Genomic DNA, 25,441 nt, shown 5'->3' with positions numbered 1-25,441 from the left:
CCTCTCTATAGGCCGTCTCATTATTGTCTGTGATGAGGCCTATGATGGTTGTGTCATCCGCAAACTTGATGATGATGTTGGACTCTTGTTTAGCAACACAGTCGTGTGTGAACAGGGAATATAGGAGGGGGCTAAGCACACAACCCTGTGGCGTACCTGTGTTTAGGATGAGTGATGAGGTGTGCTTACCAACTCTCACCACCTGGGGCCTGTTTGTGAGGAAGTTTAGAATCCATCTGCAGATGGATGTGGTGGTCTTTAGGCACACAAACCACTGATACTGTAGACTACTGAGACAGCCAACCAGGGTCTCAATGAGTCTGGCCTTATTACACTAATACATTTATGTAACTAAGGAAGAGGAAGGAAAAAAAATATAAGGTTGGACTAGATTCAAACCCAGGACCTTCTTACTGTGAGGGGACAGCACTATTCACCCAAAAGTGTAACACAAAACAACCTAAATGATATCCTAAAGGCCACAAAGAGACACAAACATGATCAACAAGACAGAAAACAATCACAAATACAGAAGAGATGCAACAAAAAAATAAAAAACTACCACAAAAACACAAAGCATGCACATGCAACTAAAGTGAGAAGCAAAACAAGAGACAGAATATCTACAAACTAATGGAAAAGCACCAATAAATGAATAAAATGACCAGAAAGCTATGCAAAATGCTGGAAAACTAACAAAAAAAAAATCATACTAGTGTGGCTTGAAGAAGTCCAACCCCTTTCTTTCCAAGCTCCTTAGCCTATAGAAAATTTCATGTCACATAACACCAGAATGGGAATCAAATCATGCAGTTCAAGTACAGAGGAGACTCAGATTTATTTATTCGCCACCTAACAGCACTGATCCATCAACACCGTGTTTCTGGACCCTTTACACATTTATTGAACCACAAATGCAAATTACCTCACAACAGCATCTAATTTCCATTTTAAGACAAATGTTCCACTGTAAGTTCATCAATTGATTTTATTTTAGCAGGTAAATGATGAGAAACAAATAAAACAAACCCATTAAGAAATAAAGGGGGGAAAAAACTTCTTAAAATTCTGTCTATCAGGACTCATTATCTCTTACAGCCCACACAAACACACGTAATATTCTGCATCACCAGTCGCACGACACACACTTCTCTCTCTCTGTATACATTTTAATGACAAATGCAAATGACAGAAATGTTAAAAACATGCAAGACGTAATATGAAGTATGTGAAGTTGAACAGATTGTACTTGCTCAAAAACAGAAAGAAAGAAAGAAAGAAAGGAAGAAAAAAGCAGGAGTTTTGAGAATTCAGCTTACATTCACCTTCTCGGCAAACCTGCCGCCTCCGCTAGTGCAAAGAAACGGTCCTGCTAAACGAAAATGTCACTCTCGTCTGTGTCATAGGGTTGCATTAAGACTCCATTATTATTATTGCGTGCCTTTAGTGGCCGTCTGAGGTATACAAAACATTATTTTACATACTGTAAGTGATACAGAAACCAGTAACAAGAACCCATGAAGAAGAATCTCCTTATATGCTAGGGCTGTAAGCAGAGGAGTCATACTGGCCAGCTTTCACTGATTCAAGCCGATCGTGTGACATGATTAGAGGTTGTATGACTGAAACAGGAAAAAAACTGCAGTAACTCTGACAACGTCTTTTACTTGTTTTATCTCTAATGAGGAGCTACTGTGGCAATTACAGTCTGAAACAAGCGCCTTTTGGATTGACTGCCCCTCGAAAATAGAAGAATTAAACTACAGGTCTAAGCCCTCAGTGACATCAGATAGAGCCAAGAAAGAAAAGAGAAAAACAAACAAACAAACATCCGAAACCAGGTGTTTAATGCAGCCCAAGTTCAGCTTTTATCTTACGGGGATTACCTGAACGTAGGACGTCATAATTTTTGCAATTTCGGCCCGGTTTAATATGAGCATCAACCCTTATTAACAGTATACACGGGACAGATGAAAGATAAGCAATAACAGGTCCATTTTAAGTTAAATAGCTGGTATCTCACTGTAAACAGAGCTTTACTGCATAAAGAAGGACCCGCTTCAGAAGCATATTTCAAGTCGCCATATGAGACTTTCTTATTCATTATTAAAAAAATAAGGATGTTGCTGTAGAGGTTTCAAGCTTAAAATGTCATTGTATGCCAGAGTGTTTTTGTCAAACACTAGAAAAACAAACAAACAAACAAAACACAAGTTGTCACAGTCTAGTGTTTTCTCTGTGCTAAGAAATAATATAAAGTCAAAGTCAAGTATGCTTAGATAACATAGATAACAGTTCTTACGTGTAAATAAGTCAGACACTGAGTAATGCTTGATAAACATGACAGAATAACCCTTTAAAGCTGTTCTATTGACTAAGCTCTATGCACCCAAAGTTGAAGAAGCAAATCTATCGCTTAACTCTACCACATGGTCACATGTGCATCCGTTTCCAGTTTCAGCTGTTCGTGTCACAGCTTCAAGGTCATTTTTGTTTGTTCAGCTCTATAATATGGATAAAATATTTAACAATAACTTCTCGTGTATTTTCTCAAGGCACAGCATACTGAAGATATGCAGGTCAGAAGGAAATTTTGCTGAGCCGACAAAACTCTTTGGAGTTTGCGAAGATGGCTTTCGAACTGCATCCAGTGCATAGCCTCAAGCCTCAGGCCACCTCGCGGCAAAGTTCGACCTTAGTTTCTGTGTCAGCCCGAACAAAATGAAGGAGGGACAACAGAGGGGATCAGGGCAGGCTGGATGAGTCCAAGGGCTGGATTTAAAACTGGAGATCTGGCAACTCCATCCCGTCGACCACGGTAGGAGTTGAGACCTCTCCGGTTCTTTTAAGCTCCTCTCACCGTCTGCCATGCTGACAGTCCGCTGGAAGCAAACCTCAGAAAGGCTGCTGGGGAAGTAACTCTGAGTAAAGCAGTCCCTCTGCTGAGATGGCATCCCCGAGCCCAACTGTCCGAAGCGGGCGCTTGCAGACCAGCACCGGTGTGAAGTAAAAGGTGACGTTTCCGCGGCGCCACACTGTAACAGGCTCTGCTGGGTTCAGGGACAGCTGCTCCCGGGGCTCCATGTGGGAGCTATAAAACTCCAGAGGGGCTCTGAGCTCCACCTTGCTGACATCGACAGACTGGAGGCCACAGGCCTGATTGCAGGCCACCCGCGCTCCGGCCATCACCGCCGCCACCTGGTTCCCCCAGTATCCGTCTACTGTAACCAGAATGTGGTAGGCCAGCGTGTGGAAGTGGATCCGAGTGAGATCGGCTTCTGACGATGGCTCACTGCGGCCGTGCTGCTCCAGGATCCACAGGAGGATGTCGCTGACCCGACCCACATCCGGGATGCCTTTCCAGGCCTCCATTTCTGAATGAGGTCCCTCTCCGGCCTGAGAGAGGAAGAGCAGCTCCTGCTCGTTCAACCCAATGGAGCTGACAATGGGCATAACCTGCTAACAGGAATCAGGAAAAAAAACAAACAAACAAACTTTAAATATACAGAACTCCACGGGGATGTGAAGACACTAAGCACATGAATCTTTGCTGGAAGAGATTTTGTTAAAACTCAGAGCCACAGCTGCGCTCCACATGTACCTCCTGCATTATGCTGTTCATGTAGTCTTTGTCGGTCATGCTCGCCAACTCCAGGTGGATGGGAATGTCTTTACGGATGTCAGATATGGCCGAGACAGCCTGCAGACAGGAAGCAAAGATCCCAGAATTATATAGCATAAACCTTCGTCAAGGCAGCTCAGTCTCAGGCCGGTGTTTACGTCTAAGGGAACGTTCTTACACTTATTTGGATCCAAACTGTAACATGACAGTTAGAATCCACATATATCATTCCCTATATGCCTACGGTGTCACTACACACACCAGCAGTGAGAAACATAGTTTTAAATAGATCTGTATAGCAATATTATCATTTGACTTCAGATCAATCTGTTGATCTTTCAGCTCCTCCCCTTTGTGAGTGTGGACGCTTCATCTCTTTGCTCTTGAATGCTTTGCTTCTTATATTGATTTTTATTGATTTTTATGCTGATTTTTTCCCTTTTTTCCGTGTGAGCTTACCTGCGATAACTTCTGGACACTTGTAGATCATTAGGACTAGAGTGTTCTTAACAGAAACAGCAACATTTTATGGTTACCTTGTCCTCAGCGCTCCGTGTGTCTGTGGCCTAGACACAGCTGAAGCCTGATTACAGCGTCTGGGCACCGAGCAGCCTCAATAGCCTGGAAAGGTGCTAACCGCTAGGCTAACTAGCAACAAGATGCGTTCCCTCTCCACAGATGACTACCACAGCCTCCTGCAGAAGATTGCAGTACTGGAGACAAAAATTCATCGCTTAGAAGTAAACGTGGAGGTAAATGGACTGTGTGGAAATGAAACAACCTTGCCTTTGATTCAAAACAATGGCGATGAGCAAGCTAGTACACAGCTAAGGAGCACAGATAACATGACCAAGAAAGTAGACTCTGTGCATTATTATAAATCCTCAAGTGATAATCCCCCCTTAGACTGTCTTGGTGCAAAACCAAGACATAAATCATGTCTCCTGGAAGGGGGAGGACGTATCACAGGCAGGGCACAGCGAGCAGAAATCTCTGAAACCGACTGGCCTTCACTTCCTACGAGACAGAGAAGCTCTTCTACCCCTGTATACGGGAGGAAACAGGACTGGACAACCGTGAATAGGAAGGTTAACAAGAAACCTCCAAAACAACTGAATGTGAAACTGAAGAACAGATTTGCTCCACTATCAAAGGACCCTGGATCTATATCGGACAACCATCCATCTAAAAGCAGCGAAATAAGGTCTGAAAATCTGTTAAAAAGTGAAAGGCCACAGGGAAAGCTAAAGGCTAGGCCTGAAACTCTGATTGTGGGTGACTCTGCCGTAAAGGATGTACAAAGGATGTGCGGTAAGAACACTAAAGTCCTCTGCTTTCCTAACGATATGGTCAACAACCTGAAGGAGAGAATTCTTCAAATTGCAGATGAATATCCGACTGTGACAAACATTGTTCTGCATACAGGGTCAAACGATGTGTCCAAACAACAGTCGGAGGTTCTGAAACGGGACTTTACTGGATTATTAAGTACTGTAAACTCTCTGAATGCAGCTGTATTCATCAGTGGACCTGTACCGCCGGTCAGAGGAGGAGACGAGAGATTCAGCAGGTTGTTTACACTGAATAAATGGCTTATATCAGCATGTGCTGACCACTCAGTGCACTTTATCGACAACTTTAATATTTTTTGGGAACGCAGGCATCTGTTCAAAGCAAATGGATTTAATTTTAACAAGTCAGGGGTGAAACTGTTCACCTCCAACTTGTTTTATTTCATACGTCATCCATCCGTGCTTGGTGCCAAGGCTGAGATAAACGAGGAGTTATCTCATAAAGAGGAACAAACAGAACTCCAAGAACAGACAAAGCCCAGCAGAAACCTTGAAGAGGAGCTCCATTTGCCCCCACCCGGGAAGAGCCTCAGAAAGGAGAGACATCTAAGGCAAGAAGAGGGGTCCCTATTTGCCTCCAACTCTCTCAACAACACCAACGACCAGGACAAGGGACCACGACCTTCCCCAGTCCCCCAAACCCCTGACAGGCCATCACCCTCCTCCCCCTCCCTTTCTCCCTCCTCCCCACACCTGAAATTCACTGAGGTGATGATGGAGCGGGTCAATGCTGGGCTCAGATCTACCCCCCGTCCCAATCCCTTTTTGTCCCCCATAAACCCCCCACCAGAGCGGCCAAAGGTTCGCCATCGAGCCCCACCCTCAACAGAGCAATCGAAGTCACATTGCCCAGCCTCGCCCCCCTTAGTTCCTCTTCATGCCCTGTCTCCGCAGTCTGATATGTGATATGTGAAGGGTCCGGGCTGTGAGGATTATGGCAGTGATGACTTTTCCCAGGAGAAGCTGGGACCCTGTTTACTAGAAGGTTTTAAAATTTCTGTACTTTTAGGTGACAGGAGACATGTGGCCTGGTCAAAACACAGAGAGCTGCACTCTAAAAGATCTTTAAACATAGTAAACATACCTTGTGTGCCACAGACTGCTCCCAAACACGAGGGGACAAGTAATACCTCTAAAACACTTAAGTTGGCTTTATTAAACATTAGATCTCTAGCTGGGAAAACATTTTTAATTAATGATTTAATCACTGAGCACAGCCTTGATTTTATGTTTTTAACTGAAACTTGGTTGGACCAAAGTAACAGTGGAGCTGTTCTCATCGAGACGACCCCTCCTAACTACAGTTTTATCAGTGAGGTCAGGGCGAGCAGGAGAGGAGGAGGGGTTGCTGTCTTATTTAATGAATCATTTCAATGTAAGCAGCTATCTCCTGGAAGTTTTCAGTCTTTTGAATATGTGGCTTTACAGCTGAAGGCCCCATCCAAAGTTGTGTTTCTTAATGTTTACAGGCCTCCCAAATACTGCACAGACTTTTTTAATGACCTCAGTGAACTGCTGTCTGTGATCTGTGTTGATTTTGACTGTGTAATTATTGTTGGGGATTTTAACATTCATGTGGACAACCCTCAGGACAAAGGGACTAAAGACCTGAGTAACACTCTGGGCAACTTTGGGCTGACTCAGCATGTAACAGAGGCCACACATAATAGAGGACACACTCTTGACCTACTGATCTCCAAAGGCCTGAGCATTTCAAAGGTTACTGTGTCTGATGTGGGCCTGTCTGATCATCACTGTGTTTTCTTTGAAAGTAAAATTTCAGCCCACACAAATATATCAACAACAGTGATCACAAAACGGTGTATAACTGAAGACAGTAGTGAGATATTTAACCAGGTCTTCCCCTTAACACCTGGCCTGTCCAGAGGGTCAGTCAATGAGCTCGTCAATAGCATCAATGCTAAAATGTTAAATGTAATGGACACTATTGCTCCCATTAAGGTGAAGGTTATCTCTGGAAGGAAAAAGTCTCCCTGGAGAAACTCCACACTGGTGAAAAAAGAAAAAAGAGAGTGTAGGAAAGCTGAGCGCAGATGGAGAAAAACAAACCTCCAGGTTCATTATGACATTTATAAAGAGAAACTTCACAATTATAATTTACAACTGAGGAATGCAAGGAGGTCCTACTTCTCTGACATCATCACTAAAAACAGTCATAATGCTCGGGTCTTATTTGCTACAGTTGACAGGCTAACAAACCCTCCTGTGCCAGTGGCAGCTGAACTTCATTCGACCATGGCCTGCAATGACTTTGCCAAATTCTTCACTGAAAAAATCCAAAAAATTAGACAAGCAATTGGTACATCAACAGCAGATCCAGGATATGTACTGTGTCCACCAAAAAACTGTTTAAACACCATGAAACAGTTTCAACCTATTAACAGCAAAGACCTGGAGGACATCTTAGGTCAACTGAACTCCTCCTCCTGCTGTTTAGATGTCCTGCCAACAAGTTTTTTCAAAAAGGTCTCAAAGACTTTGGAGTCAGACCTGTTACAGATCGTCAACTTTTCTTTATTATCAGGTGTGTTTCCAGAATCACTAAAAACTGCTGTAATCAAACCTATACTGAAAAAGGACAATCTTGACAAGACACAAATGAACAACTACAGGCCGATCTCAAATCTCCCGTTTTTAAGTAAGATCATTGAAAAAGCAGTTTCTCAACAGCTCAGTTACTTCTTAAAACAGAATAATTGCTACGATGCCTTCCAGTCAGGTTTTAGACAGAACCACAGCACTGAAACTGCTCTGACCAAAGTGTTTAATGACATATGTCTGAATACAGACAGTGGAAAAATGTCAGTCCTAGTTTTACTGGATCTCAGTGCAGCATTTGATACAGTTGACCACAACATATTACTCAAACGACTGGAGAACTGGACAGGTCTTTCAGGAACTGTACTAAACTGGTTCAAAACATACGTAGAAAACAGGAAATACTTTGTATCAATAGGTAACTTCACATCTGAGCAGACAAGTATCACATGTGGAGTTCCCCAAGGTTCCATCTTGGGACCCCTTCTGTTTAACATCTACATGCTCCCACTGGCACAGATTATAAACAACAACAAAATAAACTATCACAGCTATGCAGATGACACACAAATATATATCACAATGTCACCAGGAGACCGAGGCCCTGTACAGGCTCTTGGTAAATGCATTGAGGAAATCAATGACTGGTTATGCCACAATTTTCTCCAGCTAAACAAAAACAAAACTGAGGTAATAGTCTTTGGCGCCAAAGAAAAACGATTACAGGTCACCAGAGAACTTCAATCTATACATCTAAAAACCACAAACCAGGCGAGAAATTTGGGTGTAGTGATGGATGCAGACCTAAACTTAGAAAAACACATTAAGACAATAACAAAGTCAGCTTACTATCACCTCAAGAATATATCAAGGATAAAAGATCTGATGTCTCAACAGGACCTGGAAAAACTAGTCCATGCATTCATCTTTAGTAGGCTTGATTACTGTAACAGCATCTTTACAGGTCTACCTAAAAAATCAGTCAGACAACTACAGCTCATTCAGAACTCTGCTGCTCGAGTCCTCACTAAGACCAAAAAAGTGGACCACATCAGTCCAGCTCTGAGGTCCTTACACTGGCTGCCTGTCCGTCAGAGGATAGACTTTAAAGTTCTGATGCTGGCCTATAAAGCTCTGAATGGTTTAGGACCAAAATACATCAGTGACCTCCTGACCCAGTATGAACCATCCAGATCCCTCAGGTCATCTGGATCCGGTCTTTTATCAGTTCCCAGAGTCAGAACCAGACACGGAGAAGCTGCATTCAGCTTTTATGCTCCTTATATCTGGAACAAACTCCCAGAAAGCCTCAGATCAGCTGAAACACTCAGTTTATTTAAATCCAGGTTGAAGACTCACCTGTTCTCAGCTGCATTTGAATAAAGCACCAAATCCACACTTTAAGCTTAAATTTCAAAACTAACATTTTAACTACTGATTTTATCTACTGTTCTGATTTTATCTGTTTTGATTTTATATACTGTTGTTTGTTTGTTTGTTTGTTAATTAGTTAGTTAGTTTATTTGCTTGTTTTAATCAATTTTAAATCATGCTTTTTATTTGTTCTTGTTTCTAATGTCTCTGTAAAGCACTTTGAATCACCTTGTTGTTGAATTGTGCTATACAAATAAACTTGCCTTACCTTGCCTTGCCTTAAAGGAAAGGTCAGAGGTCAAATATGACATGATATTTTAAATCTTTACTGTCTATATGGCGACACACTTGTAAGAATTATCAGGCAGTTATAAGGCTTTTTATCAATTTATCAATCATGAAGTTGACCTTGAAGACTTCGGTGGATGGCAGCCAAATTTGAATGTATTATCAACATGACCTCGCTCCACACATCTACAAAGTTTGATCAGAATTCATTCAAAACTTTTCCAGCTATTGTGTTTACAGACAGAATGACATGCACGCACACAAATGCTGCCAAAACCATAACCTCCTTGGCAGATGACCTCAGATTATTTTAGTCATGAACACACAGATAAACTGATGAATAATTGATACAAAGCATCTTCTATCCCCTCGTTACAACAGTGCTTCAAACAGAACTGAAATAGATTTGTGTAAGAAGTGGGTGCAAGGCTGTGTGTGTGTGTGTGTACACGTACGAAGAGAGGCACTTTTTACATTAAATAAACTCAATCAATAAATAAAAACATATACACTTCTTGCCTGCTGGATATACTGCTGTCTCTCTATTATTGCAGGGTCTTTACAATATAAAGCACCGACTACCGTGAATCTGTGTTATACCAAGAAAACTGAACTGCGTAACAACAAATAATAATGAAGATTAAAGTTTAATAAACTAAACATGAAAGCAGAAGATGAGCTTAAAGCCAGCTGACCTCTTTCAGCCGCTCCTCCCACAGCTCTCGGCCCTGACCGTCCATCATGTGGAGCCCAGACAAGACGACAAGCTCGGGCTGGAACTCTTCCAGGCTCACCACAAAAGTCTCCAGTGAGCTCATCTTCCCGTTGGACATGTCGTGAGAAAAGATGAAGCGGTTGGCTTGAGGTGCCTGAGTTGAACCCCATTTCTCACCTGGAGACAGAGAAGAGGAGCACATGCACACAGCTGTGATATTACTCATCCAGGCTGAAGTGAGGGAAGAAATCTTGCCCGGGCTGCAGCGTCTTCTTCTTTACCTGCTTTATACTCCAGGATGAGGTGAAACTCATCCGTCTCCTGAAGGGAATCTGGGGGAACAATTATCTGCTCATCCAACATCTCGTGAAGTTTAGGACCAACTGGACCACAAAGCAAAACCTGTTACATAAAACAATATTTATAAGCTCTTCATCCAGATACTCTAAACTTCCCCAGCCTGGCTACCATTTACTTATTTTTGTGCCACTTGCTTAGAATAAATTCCCGGATCTGTGACAGAGATGCTCTAATATCCAGAATTACAGTGTTATAGCGTGTTTGGAGGGCTACCAAAGCAAAAAGCTAATGCTTCTAAATAAATGAAACGTTGTGTACGTGTTTAAGACAGAAATATCAAACTGCTGGTCTACCATCAGATCAGGGTATGTTGCAAGCTTCTGAGCAATCAGGGCAGCATTTCCTCCCACGTAGAACTGGAAGACGACACAAAGATTTTTTGAGAAGGAAGTATTTATTTTAAAAAACATTAAAAGAAATAAAGGAAACAGCTGCCTGAGGAGTAAAGCAGCCCTCTTGCCTTTGCATTGGGGTACTCTGCTGCTGCATGCGCAATCCTCTGAAAAGCCTCCCTGTCACTGAAGAAGCGCTCAGCGGCCGCTCCACGCCCCATGTAATGGATGAAAGCTTCCTTCAAGTCCTCTTTGGAGTGCAGCACTTCGTGATCCTGGCCGATGCCAGGATCCACAGCCAGAGCCTGCAGGAGTGAAACTCCTGAGACCACCACGTCCACGCAGGCATTTACCCTTAGAGAGGCAAGTACAGACTACGGGTTATTTCACGGGTAAATCCGACAAAATGACCAAACTGGTGATGTTAAAAAGGAGGCAAATCCACCAGTGTGGTGTCAGTGTCACAAAACAAGTAACAATTCCTTCATTAAAAACATCAGGGTTTTGTACAGATGCAAGGAAAACTTGCTTTAAAGGTACTTTTTGTAGTTCCCCTATCACATTTAACTAACACACCAACAGGGGGCAGAATTACACCAATGGGTGTGTTGATGTTTTTGAATGTTTACTAATTTCTTTAAGCCTTTAAAACAGAGGTTTGACGTTAATGGCACTTATGGAAAATTGTCATACCCCACGTAGCCTGTGGGTCACAGTAAATGTTGTATTCTTTATGTTAAGAGCAAAAGTAAGGGAATTTGAAACCTGCATATTCTAATCTACTAACACAGGTGAATAAAATGCGAGTGGATACCAAACAGCTCAACTGTTTATTTAAGAGCAATCACAAATCTTTTTTGGTATTTTGTTTGACTTTTCCTGATTGGTGGAGACAAAACACTATTAGTGTTCTGCAATTAATTGAAATCATGGCTTGCAAGAGTAATGAGAACGCTCAAAACTTATAAAATGCAAAATCAAGAAAATTGTATTTGAGAATCATCAGTGGACATCCAGATAAGCTGAATTGGTTTTACCACTCATGTTAAATAAAGCATCTCTTCCTGGCGTCACAGCAGTCCTGGATGCAACTATCCTACCACTTCAGTGGGACTTCCGGTGTATTGTTTCACTTCTCCCACTTTAAAAAAAAAAAAAAAAAAAGGGGGGGGGGGGGGGGGGTTCCATCCCCCCAGTGGGCCGTCCTTCAGCTTCAGCCAATCATCTTTTGCCATGTGATAATCTGGTTGCGTTTATTGGCCATTCCAAAGCAGGCTACAGGTTGCAAATGACTTAATTCTCTTAGACACCTCCTTCTCCTCAGCTCTGACTCATGACAACACATTCCTTCACACTGGCAGAGCAGACTACAGCCTCTTCATGTGCACAGCACCTTCAGGTGACACGCCTGAGTAAATGCACAAATCTATTTCTTACAAAGACCTCTGTTAATGTTTAACTCTGTGACTCACCCCACTGCCACTCTGCTCCACTGCCGGGTTGGTAGAGTTATCAGAGCCTCCCAGGCGCTGGAGATCACCCGCTCCAAGCTGTTCTGACTGTTCAGGTTTTGAGATGAAGTCTGGAAGTTGGGCAGGCTGATGTACTGCAGGATCTGCTCCGGCAGCTCTGGACTGCCGTAGAAATAGCCAACGGCTAGTGCCAGCAGGGCCGCTACCAAAGCCTTCCTCCACATGATGCTCTCCCACACACTCCTGAGACAAAGGAAGTCGGACACTCTCGCTTTAATATTAACCATTGGTATTCAAAACTCATCCAGTCATGCAGGAGATGTTTCATATATTTATACAAGCTGTAACATTTTCTTAATCTTGCAGGTTTCTTAACTAAAACTATTTGGTGTTATCTATTAATGGATTGACAAAAAAAACAAAAAAACAAAAACAAACAAAGAGCAGCTTTTTAATTATTTTTAATTTTAAAAAAATGTAAAAAAAATAAATTAAGAAATCAGATCACCGTAAAAGTCTAAATTCCTCTAAATGTCTTGTATCACACTGGAATTAAGACAGGGGCTCCAACAACTGCAGTCCCTCCAATGGCCACTTGAGGAATCAGTCCTCTACTAAAACATCAGGTTTAACACCAAAATAAATAGGTTTACAGCCTGGCACAGGACAAACAAACAAACAAACACACCCACAACCTTACCTCTATGGATAGTGTCCTTCAATTAAATCAACATTAGATGTTGTTGTTGTTTTAAACATAACATCGATTTGCATTTTGCTAAGGCTCAAAGATAAAGGTACATTTCTGTTTCGCACAAACTTGCTACTTTTTAACTTTTAAATCTGCAAGTTTGTTTATTGTAAATTTCCACATTTGTTTGTGGACATTTCTTTCATCCAGTTATGATTCGTAAATTGATTTATGTGTAATGAACTATACTATACTACTATACAATGACCCCCTTCAGTCCCCCAGCCTCTTATTTATTTATTTTAACCTAATACAATTCACATTTTCTGATTCAGATTGTCTCAGTTGATACGATCCAGATTGACACCAAGATGAAACTGCAGGTTTAAAATATGATCTCCGTGTTTCGTGCTAATAATACCAAGAGTTGCTCTGGTAGGCACAGGGAGCCCATTGCCCTCTAAGCTGCAAATATACTGTGCACATTAATGCATAGTATGCTGGGTTAACTTAGTGCAAACGTGGACACACAGAATGTGTTAGCTAACACGCTAGCAGCCCTCAGGCTGTATGTTTGCTCACAGTTTAGCAAAGATAATCTGCATGTAGCAAGTAGCTTTAGCTAGTCGGGGTTATTCGGAGATCTCATTTAGAAAGGAGGCTCGCAGCCAAACACTTGCTGTACAGTCGGATCAGTTTAACAAACAGCTCTTGTTACAATCGAAGTAGCCAAAGCTTCACTGTAAGTTGTCAGCGGCACGTACCGAAAATCTGCTTTAAAGGGATTCAAAGTCTGTCAGTCACGAAGAAGATCCAGCTTCCTGGTAAGTCACACAAAGTAGGTCCAGACACCGGAAAACTACCGGTGTATAGAGGGAGCGGCAGCTGAAGAAGTCGGTACAAGTCATTCAAGGAACACGGAGTGGGGAAAAGACGGCAGACCGCCAGCAGCGGCTTCCGTCTACCGTAACGCGCATGCGCTACTCCACGCTGCATTGAGGTACTGTTGTTAAAGTGGGAAGAACAGGAAAAAAACGTTTCTACTTAGGAGGATTAAATTTTACTCATCAATACAAGATGGTTATTCCAGCTCAAACCGTCAAACTCGGTTTAGTTTATAATCCCAAGTGACTGGAACCAGTTAAAAAAATAATGAAATTTTAATTGCAGTTTTTACTTTTATCTCATTTAACTAATGTCACTTCACTGTAATAGCCTAGGGCCTGAGACACAACCAAGATCACAAGCATTAGTGAAAGACACTCCTTATCAGACTGCTTTAAAAATCCCAAATGACAGAAAGCATTATTTATTGTTAAATCCTTTGGTGAGGATAGGAGGAGGGAGGTTGGCCCGCTTCAGGCGTCTCAGGAAGTGGAGGCGCTGCTGGGGCTTTTTGGTGATAGAGGTGGTGTTGGTGAGGTGAGGTCGTCTGAGATGTGAACTCCCAGGAACTTGATGCTGTTAACAGTCTCTACAATGGAACCTCGGATGCTGAGTGGTGTGTGGGTGGAGCGAGTCTTCCTGAAGTCGAAAATCACCTCCTTGGTTTTGTCCACATTCAGTGACAGGTTGTTCTCGCTGCACCAGTACGCCAGCTGCTGAACCTCATCTCTGTACGCCGACTCGTCGTTGCTGCTGATGAGTCCAACCACGGTTGTGTTGTCAGTGAACTTGATGATGTGGTTAGAGCTGTGTAGGGCGGTGCAGTCGTGTGTCAGGAGAATGAACAGTGGGCCGAGAACACAGCCCTGAGGAGCTCCTGTGCTCAGCCTGATGGTGCTGGAGATGTTGTCGCCGATTTGGACGGACTGAGGCCTCTCTGACAGGAAATCTAGTATCCAGTTGCAGAGAGAGGTGCTCAGTCCCAAACTTGCTGAGTTTAGCTCACTGATATCTGTGCATTGTATAAGTTTTGGGTTGTAAGGTCATACTTCCCATAAAGCCCAAAGAAAGCATACTCTTCTGACTTGATTGGTTTGTTTCTTTTATTCAGAGTGAAAAGGTTTGACCTGGTTCTGAAACAAACAAAATAGGAAGCCACTCAAAACCCCTGCCATATAACATCTTTACAAGCAAGCACAAGTCCTGCCTGAACTGCTTGTTGTTACTTCCTACTTCTTACTTCAAGCAAAGTGGGTGTGGCAGCTGTGCAGAAAAATAAAGACTGCACTTTTTTTTACTGTATTTGCCACACTCAATCACTAATTTATATATTTTAAAAAAATGCATTAGATTGGGTATTCAAATTATTTCAAAGCCTTTGTGGATATCAATATTGTTTTTAATCGAAACACTTGAACCCAAACCAGGCTTTAGAAACAAAGTTTAGAAAGTTTCTAGAACGGAGTGCTGCCAGAAACATTAAATGACCAAAGACAACAAAGTACAACTTCAGATGCTTGGGGCCAAAATATGAAATAAATATGAGTTAAAGATAAGGGAACCCAGAGACCAGAAACACAAACTAACCCTTTATATTCTTAACACACCTTAGGCGGATTTAAGATTTTCTTTTCAAATGTTGATAGAGGGGAAAAACATGGTCACCTGTGCAGAAGAGCAGGAGCAAAGCAGTTCTCTGCATAAACAGAGCAGATAAGCTAGTCCATGTGTATTACTATATCAATGAAGACCCGTGCAACAGTGTTGTGCATCAGCTGCAGATGGAATAGAGTGGATCCGGTAATGCCTGTTTAATGCAGTAGTTCAGTGTGGAGAAGATTGGTGCCGTCTTAAGCTTCAGTTTCAGAAAACTGTTATTAGTGTCTAGTTATAGCCACTGTAGTATTTGGGGGACCAATAACAAATTCTGAAAGCATTTGTTGTCACTCCAGTAATCCTATCTCCGTATCCACAGGGGGAACTGGCTTATGATTGTAAACGGATACATTTCCAACCTAAAGATAGAAAGTGTCTACACAATAATTCTCAGATTGTTACTTCCTACTTCTTACTCCAAGCAAAGTGGGTGTGGCAGCTGTGCAGAAAAATAAAGACTGCACTTTGAGAAGAGCAGGAGCAAAGCAGTTCTCTGCATAAACAGAGCAGATAAGCTAGCAGCTAGCAGATAAGCTAGTCCATGTGTATTACTATATCAATGAAGACCCTTCTAAGTGTCTACACAATAATTCTTCCCCTGCCTTCAGCTGCTCCATCAAAAGAAAGTGCATTTTCTTGTTCTACATGTTCATAAAGAAAATTCACACGAGACCAGTTCGACTCTTTATTACAAATTTACTATAAACATGGTACAAAAGTTACACATGTCAAACCTTTGACTGAACAAATATGGCTTTAAAACGTAACCTCATATTTAAAATATATTACAGTCAGGATATTAGACATTGTATGCACTAGCTCTGTGCTACTCCTGGTTATGACTCTACAGGTTAAACGGTTACGAGCATATCCTAAAATGTGTAAAGTGTTTTCCTAAAATATTTCATTAAACTTTGAATCTAGCCCTTTGTTTTAAAATAACTTCCCACTTGCTTAGACACAGTGAATTATACGAGAATTGAGGCTGTGGTTTGAATCAGTCAGTATGAACAACACCATACTGCCTGATGCTGTCCATCATGTTCACAGTGTAAAAAAAATTAAAACGGCTCTATGAGATATTGTGTTACTTGGTTTAAATACGAGAACGTTAAATACATCTTTTCCACTGACGGTGCCCAATCCGGAACATAGTTTCAGCATTTCTACTCTAAAACGTAGATCCCTGTGGCGACAGCACGAACTCCACTGATAATGGCACATTTAGTCTGCCATGATTTTCTTTCCCCTAAAATTCCATCAACTTCCGCCATTTATGCGCTGTTATTTTTCCCACCAGTCATCTGACCTACTTCTCAAATCTGCCACAATGCGAGTTGGATTTCAGAAGACACTAAAAGAGAAATAAACCATGCGCCGTGTCTGTGCTGTAGTAACAATGGGTGGAGCACTGCAGCAACAAAGCCTGGGTGACGGGTTTCAGTCCCACTGGGTCAACCACACAGAAACTCTTCTTTTGCTTTGTCTTGTTGTGCTGATGGTTTTCTTAAAAAAACTATTTTTGAAAATCATGTGTTTTTAGCTATAGCTCACTTTAAGTTAGAACATTAGGCTTCTGGGTGGGGCCAGATGTGGGGAGGGTGGGCTCAGGTTCAGCGATTGTGGGGGCATTGAAGCTGACCCGGACGTCCCGGGGGTAAAACCCCTGAAGAACCCCATCTACAACCACATCTGGAAGACCTGCAAGACAAACTTTGCTTCAAAGAAACTTTCCATATCTGCAGTAAAGCACCAAACAACAAAACTAATTTCTCCATGCCGTGCGTTCACCCTACCTGAAGTGCTGTCGGTGAGATAAGGATCCTGAAAGAATCCCAGCACTCGCTGATTGGTAAACTGATAACTGAGTAAGCGAAAGCAAAACATAATCGATTGATTTCATGCAATGAGTGTGAGTTGGAACTCAGCTGTCATCATTCATATAAAACACTGTTTGCACAAATACTGAGAAACAGGAAATACCAGTAATACTCCCACCTGTCATCTTGGCTGTCAAGTTCATCAAGCGATCTGAAATCAGAGCAGATAATTACTAAATACTGCCAAAAATTTCGAAATGAAATGCTTTGTGATGCTGCATAGTTGGCCATTTTATACAATGGAGTTTGCAGGGATGGACGACTTTTAAAATGAGCCACTCGAGGGACTGCAGCTTTTGTCACTTGCTTCAGATTCCCAAAACCAACAGGTAAAAGAATGGTGGCTGGTTCCATCTTTTATATACAGACCATGTTTTTAAGGATTTATTACATTTACAGTATAATTTAAAGAGACACAACTAATAAAGACTAGTGTGCCTACATATAGCACACTAGTCTTTATAATTAGTTGTACCCTACACATCCTGTGTGTTCTGTAGGAGCAGCAGGGACTTAACAGAGCCTCATTAAATGCACTGTGGGGTAGAGTCAGGGTTGCTACTGCTCCAGATCGCTGTTTCTGAAGATTTATTATGTTGTCACATTGCCCCCCGTGACCATTAATAGAGGCGCTAAATATAGCAAAATGTCCGGCTTCTCCAGACTGAAGGACTTACTCCATGCTGCTCTTGTTCCCCGTGTGGAAATGTCTAACGTGGAGGAAGTCCAGCAGCACCTGCGGCACATCTTCATACTGGTAGATGACATCCTGGAGAAAAAAAGGAGCATGTTTTCTTTAACAGTTTTTAGGGGCAAAACATCTACAAGAAAGGAAAAAAAAAACCCACCTTTATTTAGACAGTAGTATAACCACATAATATTATAAAGTGTGATCTTTCATCAGCAGAAATATACATAACATTTACCCCGGAGCCCGTCACAGGAAAACACTTCCTCAAACCTGAAAAGTGTTTATTAAATTCAAAGTTTCAGGTCAAGGTCAGTGTAGCCGAAATCTCTGAATTCAAACTGTTCTAAACTTTCAGTTTCAAGCAGTTTTTTCTGTGAATAATGCAAAACTAAACCATTAGAGTACACAAATATAAACATTTGGAGTTACAAAATGAGAATCACAGATCCATTGAACTAAAGTTTTGTGCGTTACTCAGTGAGGTCCTTGCAAATTTCTTTGATGCCGAGTAAGTGTCAGCTGATGGGGTTTTATCTAAATCTAGTCACGGTTGAATAATAGTTCAAAAGATCAATTCTATACAGTTCAAGGAGCACGATTTTACATTTGGTTCTGCATTAAATGAACAGATGAACAGAAGCCAATATGGGGGAAATATGCTCTCTCTTTCTAGGCCCTGTCAGTACTCTCGCTACAGCGTTTTGAATCAGCTGAAGCCTTTTCAGGGAGTTTTTAGGACATCGTGATAACAACAAATTACAATAGTCCAGCCTAGAAGTAATAAATACATGAAGTAGTTTATCCAGCATCACTCTGAGACAGGATGTCTCTAATTTTAGAGATATTGTGCAAATGCACGAAAGCAGTTCTACATATTTGTTTAATATGCACACTGGGGAACAAGTGAAGTTGTTCGTTCTTTTTAACACTTTCTAGTAAGAGAAAGTTTGGGTTCAAGGATAGTTTTCTACTACTTCTGTATCAATATTAGAATAAATTGAGATAAACAACACGTTCCAAAGAGAGGAAAGCACACATCAACACTTTGAAGCCCGTTTCTCATCCTACTGAGCTGTTTGTCTTCACACTTAATCAGTCACATTTTTATGATGCTAACAGCAGGAACAGATGGGCAATTGTTGTGCTGGTCCAGAAAGGTTAGCTTCACTACCCAACAAATTAGAAAGAATTTAATTTAGAACATAAATAATAAATAATCTGATCTAGTTCTCACTTTGTAAGAAATCGTCAGACCATCTACTCTACATGGACATAATGTTGACATCGTTCCATTTACAGATCAGTTTTTGCAGTTTCACACTGACCACCTGTCACCTGGGAGCAGTGTTGGTCAAATTACTTGAAAATAGTAATTAGTTACTAATTACTGAATACTTCTCCAAGTAATACTATTACTTTACTGATTACTTATTTTCAAAAGTAATTAGTTACTTTATTACTTTTTAAAAACATGACACACAACCTGAAGTCAAAGGAGCTTGCACAGAAAAGCGTCTGGACTTCTTTAAGTTGCTTGAAGACGTTTCACCTCTCATCCGAGAAGCTTCTTCAGTTCTAAGGTCAAATGGTGGAGAGTCCCAGATTTAAACCTAGTGGGAGTTTCCCCCCAAAGAGGGACAAAGGACCCCCTGATGATCCTCTAATCACCTGAGCCAAGGTGTGAAACTGGGTGTGGGTCCCAATCAGCCAGGTGTGAGCTCTTTGTGAAACCTGGCCCCACCTTATCATGTGATTTCCTGACGTCAGATGTCCCAGGATGTGAGTGGGCGTTAAGGCGTCTGGGGAGGGAACTCAAAACTGGATTATAGATGGCAGAGAGTTGGTGTCATAAACCACCGCCTCTGTTCAAAGATGGTCGCTCACAGTGGACACAGATGGCTTCTTTGACGACGATGACCTGGATGACTGAGAACCTTCACAGACGCAACCTGAATACGTTATAAAGCAACTGACCTTTCAGCCCAATTCTTTTATTCTTCTATTTTATATTCAATATAACATTGAATCAAATGAAAAAGTCTCTTTTTAAAACTTGTTTTATTAGTTTTAATATTTGAACATTATGCACATTGCATGAAGCAAATTAAATTATATGCAACATTCTCCGACTGGAAGAAATTTGTTGAACATTTAAACCTATTTTCTGCATATTCTGCATAATTTTTTGTGTTTACACTCGCTCTTTCAGATAGATGCAAGTAAAACACAGCAGAAAATAAATAAACTTACTAAATGACTTTGATCTGCGACTAAACTGATGCTCCACATCTCCTTTATCAGGCTGAGGTTTATTTTTCAGATGTCTCCAGTTTAAAGTCTCAGAGCTCTAACGTGCAGCCGTCACATTAGAAATAAACAGCAGCACATTCAGCAAAAAAGTAATCAAATGAAAGTGTTTATTTTACTGCTCTGTGCGCTAAATCACCAGATTAATGATTTACTGCAGCATGTCCTTTTATAACAGTGTTGCATTTTCTAATGTTCTTTAGAGGTTTTTAATCACCGCTTCATTTTCATCTGATTGGAGTAGGTAGCACTCATAGAAAGAAGAGTCATTTGATCTTTGAAATGCCTTTTTTTAGATCGATCAGATGGTGCCAACACACACCTTTCACATGAATGTGCAGGGGAAACTTTGGTTTTACTTGGCCAGTTGATAACCAGCGTTGAGTGACTGCATAACCTGATTTCCACTGTTGGGGTAAGTGAATCCAGATAACGCAGAAATACGTTGGTTATGTTGAACCCGCTTCGTAATCCAAGCCTCAGATGTCTTACCTGGACATAATCTTCCAGCTCTTGCCTCCTCTGCTCCGGAGGTTTGGTCCTCAGATGTTGGTTCCTTTTGCTCGGGAAATCTGGAGTCTGGACGATTTTCCTGAGCTGTATGTGGTAGCAGCACAAGAAGCCTCAAACATTTCAAACAGACAGATCTGGGTCCCATTTAACATCCTTATCATAGTAAAAGCAGCTCTGGTCATAAAACAAAGATCATACTTTTCTGTGGAGATTTTGAAATTCACTGTTTCTTCTCAGCACAAAATGTTTCCTCTCGTTGAACAAGACTTCAATTCTGAAGAGCTGCAAATAAGAGAGCAGGACACACACAGAGGATTCATTCTTTAGTCACTACTGAGGCATGTGGGTCTTTCTAAAAGGTGGGAACTAAGTGGTAGAAGTTGCGTTAAGTGTTGTGCTTCTCTAAAATAAAATGATGAGCAGGGATTAGGTAATAGCGGAAGAAAATGCAACATGACAGAACCTGCTAAACTTCAAACCGAGCATCAGACTTGGGAAAAGGGTGACTTTGTTGCTAGCAGTAGTCAAAGCTCGTCATCTTAATCTGGTTTCCTGAACATTACAAAGAGTTTGCTGCACGGAAATTTTAGACCAGGCACCTCTGGGATGTAGTGTAACAGTAGATTTACATCATGGATGTACAGCAAACAAATTTGAGGCAACAGCGTGATGCTGTTACATTTATGAGGCAAAATCTCTGATCTCTGTTTCCAGCACCTTCTTAAATAGAAGTCTGCTCTGAAATCAAAAGAGAGTCCAACTGAAAATTGTAATTATTTTTCCTTACTAAGAAAAGCATGTAAGCCAATTGTCTTTTAAAAAACCCCCCAAAAAACCCAAATGTGTATGTTTTAACAAATGATTTTTATTATAGTGCAGTTCACTTACACTCAGGTTTAAGAAACAAAAGAACAACTGAGTGAGACGAATCCTTGAGTTACAAAAGTCTATTCAGAATGACAATTTTTAAACAACTAATGAGAAATTTCCTGCAACTTATGAAAAAACAAAAAGAAAAGAGGGCCTCTCCTGGTACCAGCAAAATGTTACTAATGAAGTGAAACAACAATCAGGCGACTGTGGGGCTCCACTTTGAAATAAAGACATTTTCTTTTGTATGTCACAGACTGGTTCATAATACAAGAACATGACTTCTCCACTAGTCGGAGGCACAGAGCTTCTGATTTCACTCTGCAAATTCGATATATCCACTCTTTCTTTCCTTCACAATGATGAGTCAACTTTTAAATAGAGTTAGTATGCTAACATGTACATATCTTATATATGACTACTTTGTATGACTGTCTTTTGCTATTTTCTAACATGGAAGTAGTCCAACGTCGTTATAAATAACTACCTGTAATTTAAAAAAAAAAATTGTTAAATAACTTCAAAGAAATCTGAATTTAACGTGTGTAAGCTGTGATTTTATTGTAGCACAGGGAATTGGAACAATCAAGAACAATTATAGTAAAGATGGAAAACTAATTAAAAAACAATTTAAAAAAAGAGAGGACATTTTAGTGTTTGTTAGTTTGATAAAATCTGTTGTCACAACCCGATGAGCTGTCGGTGGATTAATGAGACTTTGAAGGTCTACAAGGCTGCGAATCACCTGCTTTCAAAAGTTCTGGTTTTATTGTACTAAACATTAATATATATCGGCATACAATAGCAATATAATAAAAATAAGAGAGACTAAAACTCTGAGGTTAATAAAAACTAAACCACTCTGGAAACCAAGTGAAACTAAACTGAATGAAAAACATAAAAAAGCTCAGGCTTCACACGGCTCTGAACGCTCAGCTTCTACTCTATGATCTGTGTGATGTCAGAGAGACAGGATATTCTTAATATGGTCATCTCAAGTGACCAGCCTGAGTCAGTGCTACTACATGTTTTAGCTGTGTAGATAGCATTAGCCTTTAGTCATATATGAAATAATCATCATCATAGGATTAATACATTCACACACATTTATAGTACACATATTACTATTAAGCAGTTTGGTTAAAAGTGGCATTAAACAAACTTTATACCGGTCTGACTTACAGTTTGGTACCCTGCATCTTCTTTCTGAGGATATAAAACTCTTCATACTTGTGACGTGCTTAGACCAAGTCCTTTTGCACTTCGCTCTCCAATGTGCGCCTTTTTCTTGTTTTGTATATATTCCTCTTGGCTGTATATATGCATTCTTCTGTTTGCTATTTTTTTCCTGCTGTCTTTACTATTTATACTTTTTGACTCCTGTGCAGTTGGCGTGGAACACCCATAATTTCGTTGTACATGTACAATGACAATAAAGGACTAGTATAATGTATTCAATTCTATATCCTTTAGATCCTTCAGGCCCTTCAGATGTCTCTTGTTGTGAGATGGAGGGAGCGTGCCAATTATCTTTCCAGGCTTTTTCATCAAATTTTGAGTTTGTGATGTGAGCTTGACAGGCAGAGTGTCACGAATATGGGGAACAATGGGACTGTGGGCTACTCTTGATTGTGTTTGAGATGTTGTTGATCCTTTCATTTATGGCACAGAAACCATAACAAAAAGCTTCTTTGCAGTGAAATGAAACCAAGTGTTTAAAAAAAAAAGTGTCTGCTGCCACCACGGTCTGAGTTGCTGTTTCAATCTTTCAGAATTTTTCCACGGTTCTTCCTCTTCTGGTTGATCTCTACTGTCACTATATTTCAAGCCCACTTTTCAACCAATCAGCAAACTGCTTACACACAGCATCATCAGCCTCCTCATACCCTGCTCCTTGTTTGGAGAAATGCATGCAAGCATGTCTGCTTAGGCTGCATACCCAAGAAACCTCAGTCTGCGTGAACAGGGCACAAACAAGGTGCCATCGTTTCTGCTTCAGAAGGTTTGAATGGCAGGTTATTGGAGCACTGTCTCCAATAACCTGCCATTCAAACCTTCTGTTTGTGACAGGCAGCCAATCACAATGAAGCTGGCTTAAGAGAGAGAGGAGCTTAAACTGTTTTTTTTTGTCCAGACAGAGTCATCCTCTGTCTGGGGAATTTAGCTTTGAGGGATTTAGAATATGACCAATATACCAATAAGGATTATTTTGAACAGTGAATGCAACGTTACTCTAGTAGAATCCAGGAAAATAAAGAAGATAAAGCTGAAATGAGTAGAATAGGTCCCTTTTAAAAAGTGCTATGATGGTTTTATATTGCTATTTTATTGTGAAGCACTTTGGTATACCGTTGGTTTTTAAATGTGCTATATAAATAAATTTGTATTGTATTTGAGAGTCTGACCCCTTCTTAAAGATGTTCCTGCAGCAGAGGAAGTATAACTGAAGTCTTACATGCATATCTAAGAATTGATCGTCAGTTTAAGTTTTCACTTACAAATAATATAAAGATCTGATAAAGTTAAAGAATAATGTGCAGAAGGATTGTATAAATAAATAAATAAATAAATAAATAAATAAATACCAGCTCAGCAAACTTCAACCTTAAAGTGTAGTCCTCAGGTTAATGCATCAACAATTACATCTAGTCACATTATAAGTGAGAGCGGCTGGGCTTCAAGTATTTACAGTGTAAAATCACAGCAACTAGGGCCACAGTTACTGTGAGTTGCTGCTGCGTTTACTGAGGAAATCACCTGAACGCATTTAGTAATAAGGATAATTGTATTTGTTGTTGCAAGAAAAAAATTGCGTAATTCTTGCCACTCTGGAGTGGAAAAAACCCCTGAGCTGAACTCACTGTCACTCTTCCTGCAGGTAGCCCGGCTTACCTGGCGTCCCCGGAAGACAAAGTTTTACTGATTATCAAGCGAAAAAAATTGCTTGTGTCCAGATAAACCGCAGTCGTAATTTCATCCCGCTGGATTTGCGCAAAAAAACCCAAAACAAAAAAACCCGATAACACTAAAATGCCGCGTCCTCACCTTTTTAGTCTTTCCCGACTCATCCACCTCCTTCTCCATCGATGGTATCGACACTTGAATCATGGGGAAACTTTCCTGCAACACCATCGGACAGCGGTCTTTATAATCTACTCGCTGCCGCTGACTGCAGACAGAGCGGTAACTCCACGCACTGTTCTCCGTGTCCGGAAACTCCGGGATAAGGGTCAGTGTGTGCGCTCTGTAGGTCTCCGCTCGGTTTCCTCCTGCGCCCCACCTACACACTAATTGGACAAACCCATCCACGAGCTCCTTCTGGCACATTAAAGGCACAGATCAGATTTTAGGACCCGAAGCGTGACGGTGGGCAGCGTTGACTGGAGTTTCTGCGCCAGTCACGTGTCCACCACACAGTAGCAAGGATGCAGTGTGTGAGGGTTTTAGTGCTCGTGTAGTTTTCTGTAATTTTTCGGCTAACATCAGTATTACAGTATCTAAACAGTTAATAACAGTGTCTCAGCTTGGTAACTTCTGTCTGTTTGTATAGCCTCACCATACCATACTGGCTACTTTGTTAAGTATAACTAATACACTTATAAGAGGCACCATATTTCTTTGTTGCATGAATTCAACAAGGTGTTGAAAACATATCGCTGAGATTTTGGTCCTTGTTGACATAATAGCACCACAGAGTTGCCGCTTATTTGTTGGCTGCGCATCTATAATGCAAATCTCCACCACAATATATCACAAAGGTGCTCTGTTGGATTGTGAATCTGAGTCCCGTGAGCTCACTATCATGTTCAAGAATCCAGTTTGAGTTTATTTGAGCTTTGTGACATGATGTGTTATCTTGCTGGAAGCAGCCATC

At 41.0% G+C, this 25,441-nt stretch overlaps 2 protein-coding genes across 3 annotated transcripts; both read right to left on the bottom strand.

Annotated features, from left to right (window-relative positions):
* Nucleotides 1-819: 819 nt before the first annotated feature.
* Nucleotides 820-13,725, bottom strand: adpgk (ADP-dependent glucokinase). 2 transcript variants are annotated; one of them, XM_024802957.2, is made up of 8 exons: nucleotides 13,530-13,725; nucleotides 12,075-12,317; nucleotides 10,731-10,956; nucleotides 10,564-10,626; nucleotides 10,192-10,312; nucleotides 9,891-10,087; nucleotides 3,602-3,700; nucleotides 820-3,459 (listed from the first exon to the last, which is right to left on the bottom strand). In XM_024802957.2, exons 2-8 carry the CDS (start codon nucleotides 12,296-12,298, stop codon nucleotides 2,896-2,898), a joined length of 1,494 nt encoding a protein of 497 aa, XP_024658725.2. In that variant the 5' UTR covers nucleotides 12,299-12,317; nucleotides 13,530-13,725; the 3' UTR covers nucleotides 820-2,895. The 2 variants fall into 2 exon arrangements, with proteins under 2 accessions (XP_024658725.2, XP_024658726.2); XM_024802958.2 differs by having other exon boundaries at nucleotides 820-3,456.
* A 2,253-nt stretch (nucleotides 13,726-15,978) lies between these two features.
* On the bottom strand, nucleotides 15,979-24,964 carry snx22 (sorting nexin 22). The gene is made up of 7 exons (XM_004570257.3): nucleotides 24,613-24,964; nucleotides 20,896-20,979; nucleotides 20,677-20,781; nucleotides 17,864-17,955; nucleotides 17,305-17,337; nucleotides 17,103-17,170; nucleotides 15,979-17,007 (listed from the first exon to the last, which is right to left on the bottom strand). The coding sequence occupies exons 1-7, from the start codon at nucleotides 24,892-24,894 to the stop codon at nucleotides 16,862-16,864; spliced, it is 810 nt and encodes a 269-aa protein (XP_004570314.3). The 5' UTR covers nucleotides 24,895-24,964; the 3' UTR covers nucleotides 15,979-16,861.
* Between the last annotated feature and the right edge of the window lie 477 nt (nucleotides 24,965-25,441).

The sequence above is a fragment of the Maylandia zebra genome, linkage group LG7, assembly GCF_041146795.1.
Source record: "Maylandia zebra isolate NMK-2024a linkage group LG7, Mzebra_GT3a, whole genome shotgun sequence".
NCBI classification, from domain to species: Eukaryota; Metazoa; Chordata; class Actinopteri; order Cichliformes; family Cichlidae; genus Maylandia; species Maylandia zebra.
Note: the sequence above shows the minus strand (reverse complement) of the source record. Positions and strands in the feature narration are given on the sequence as shown.

What these genes read in the sequence shown, in the direction of transcription:
- adpgk (XM_024802957.2), bottom strand. Translation starts at nt 12,298, where the DNA reads ATGTGGAGGAAGGCTTTGGTAGCGGCCCTGCTGGCACTAGCCGTTGGC. An exon ending in CAGAGTACCCCAATGCAAAG is followed by an intron (nt 10,627 to 10,730) that starts GCAAGAGGGCTG and finishes GTCGTCTTCCAG; the next exon opens with TTCTACGTGGGAGGAAATGC. An exon ending in CAACATACCCTGATCTGATG is followed by an intron (nt 10,313 to 10,563) that starts GTAGACCAGCAG and finishes TTTATGTAACAG; the next exon opens with GTTTTGCTTTGTGGTCCAGT.
- snx22 (XM_004570257.3), bottom strand. Translation starts at nt 24,894, where the DNA reads ATGTGCCAGAAGGAGCTCGTGGATGGGTTTGTCCAATTAGTGTGTAGG. An exon ending in AGTCGGGAAAGACTAAAAAG is followed by an intron (nt 20,980 to 24,612) that starts GTGAGGACGCGG and finishes TCTTATTTGCAG; the next exon opens with CTCTTCAGAATTGAAGTCTT. An exon ending in TCTCACCGACAGCACTTCAG is followed by an intron (nt 17,008 to 17,102) that starts GTAGGGTGAACG and finishes TTTGTCTTGCAG; the next exon opens with GTCTTCCAGATGTGGTTGTA.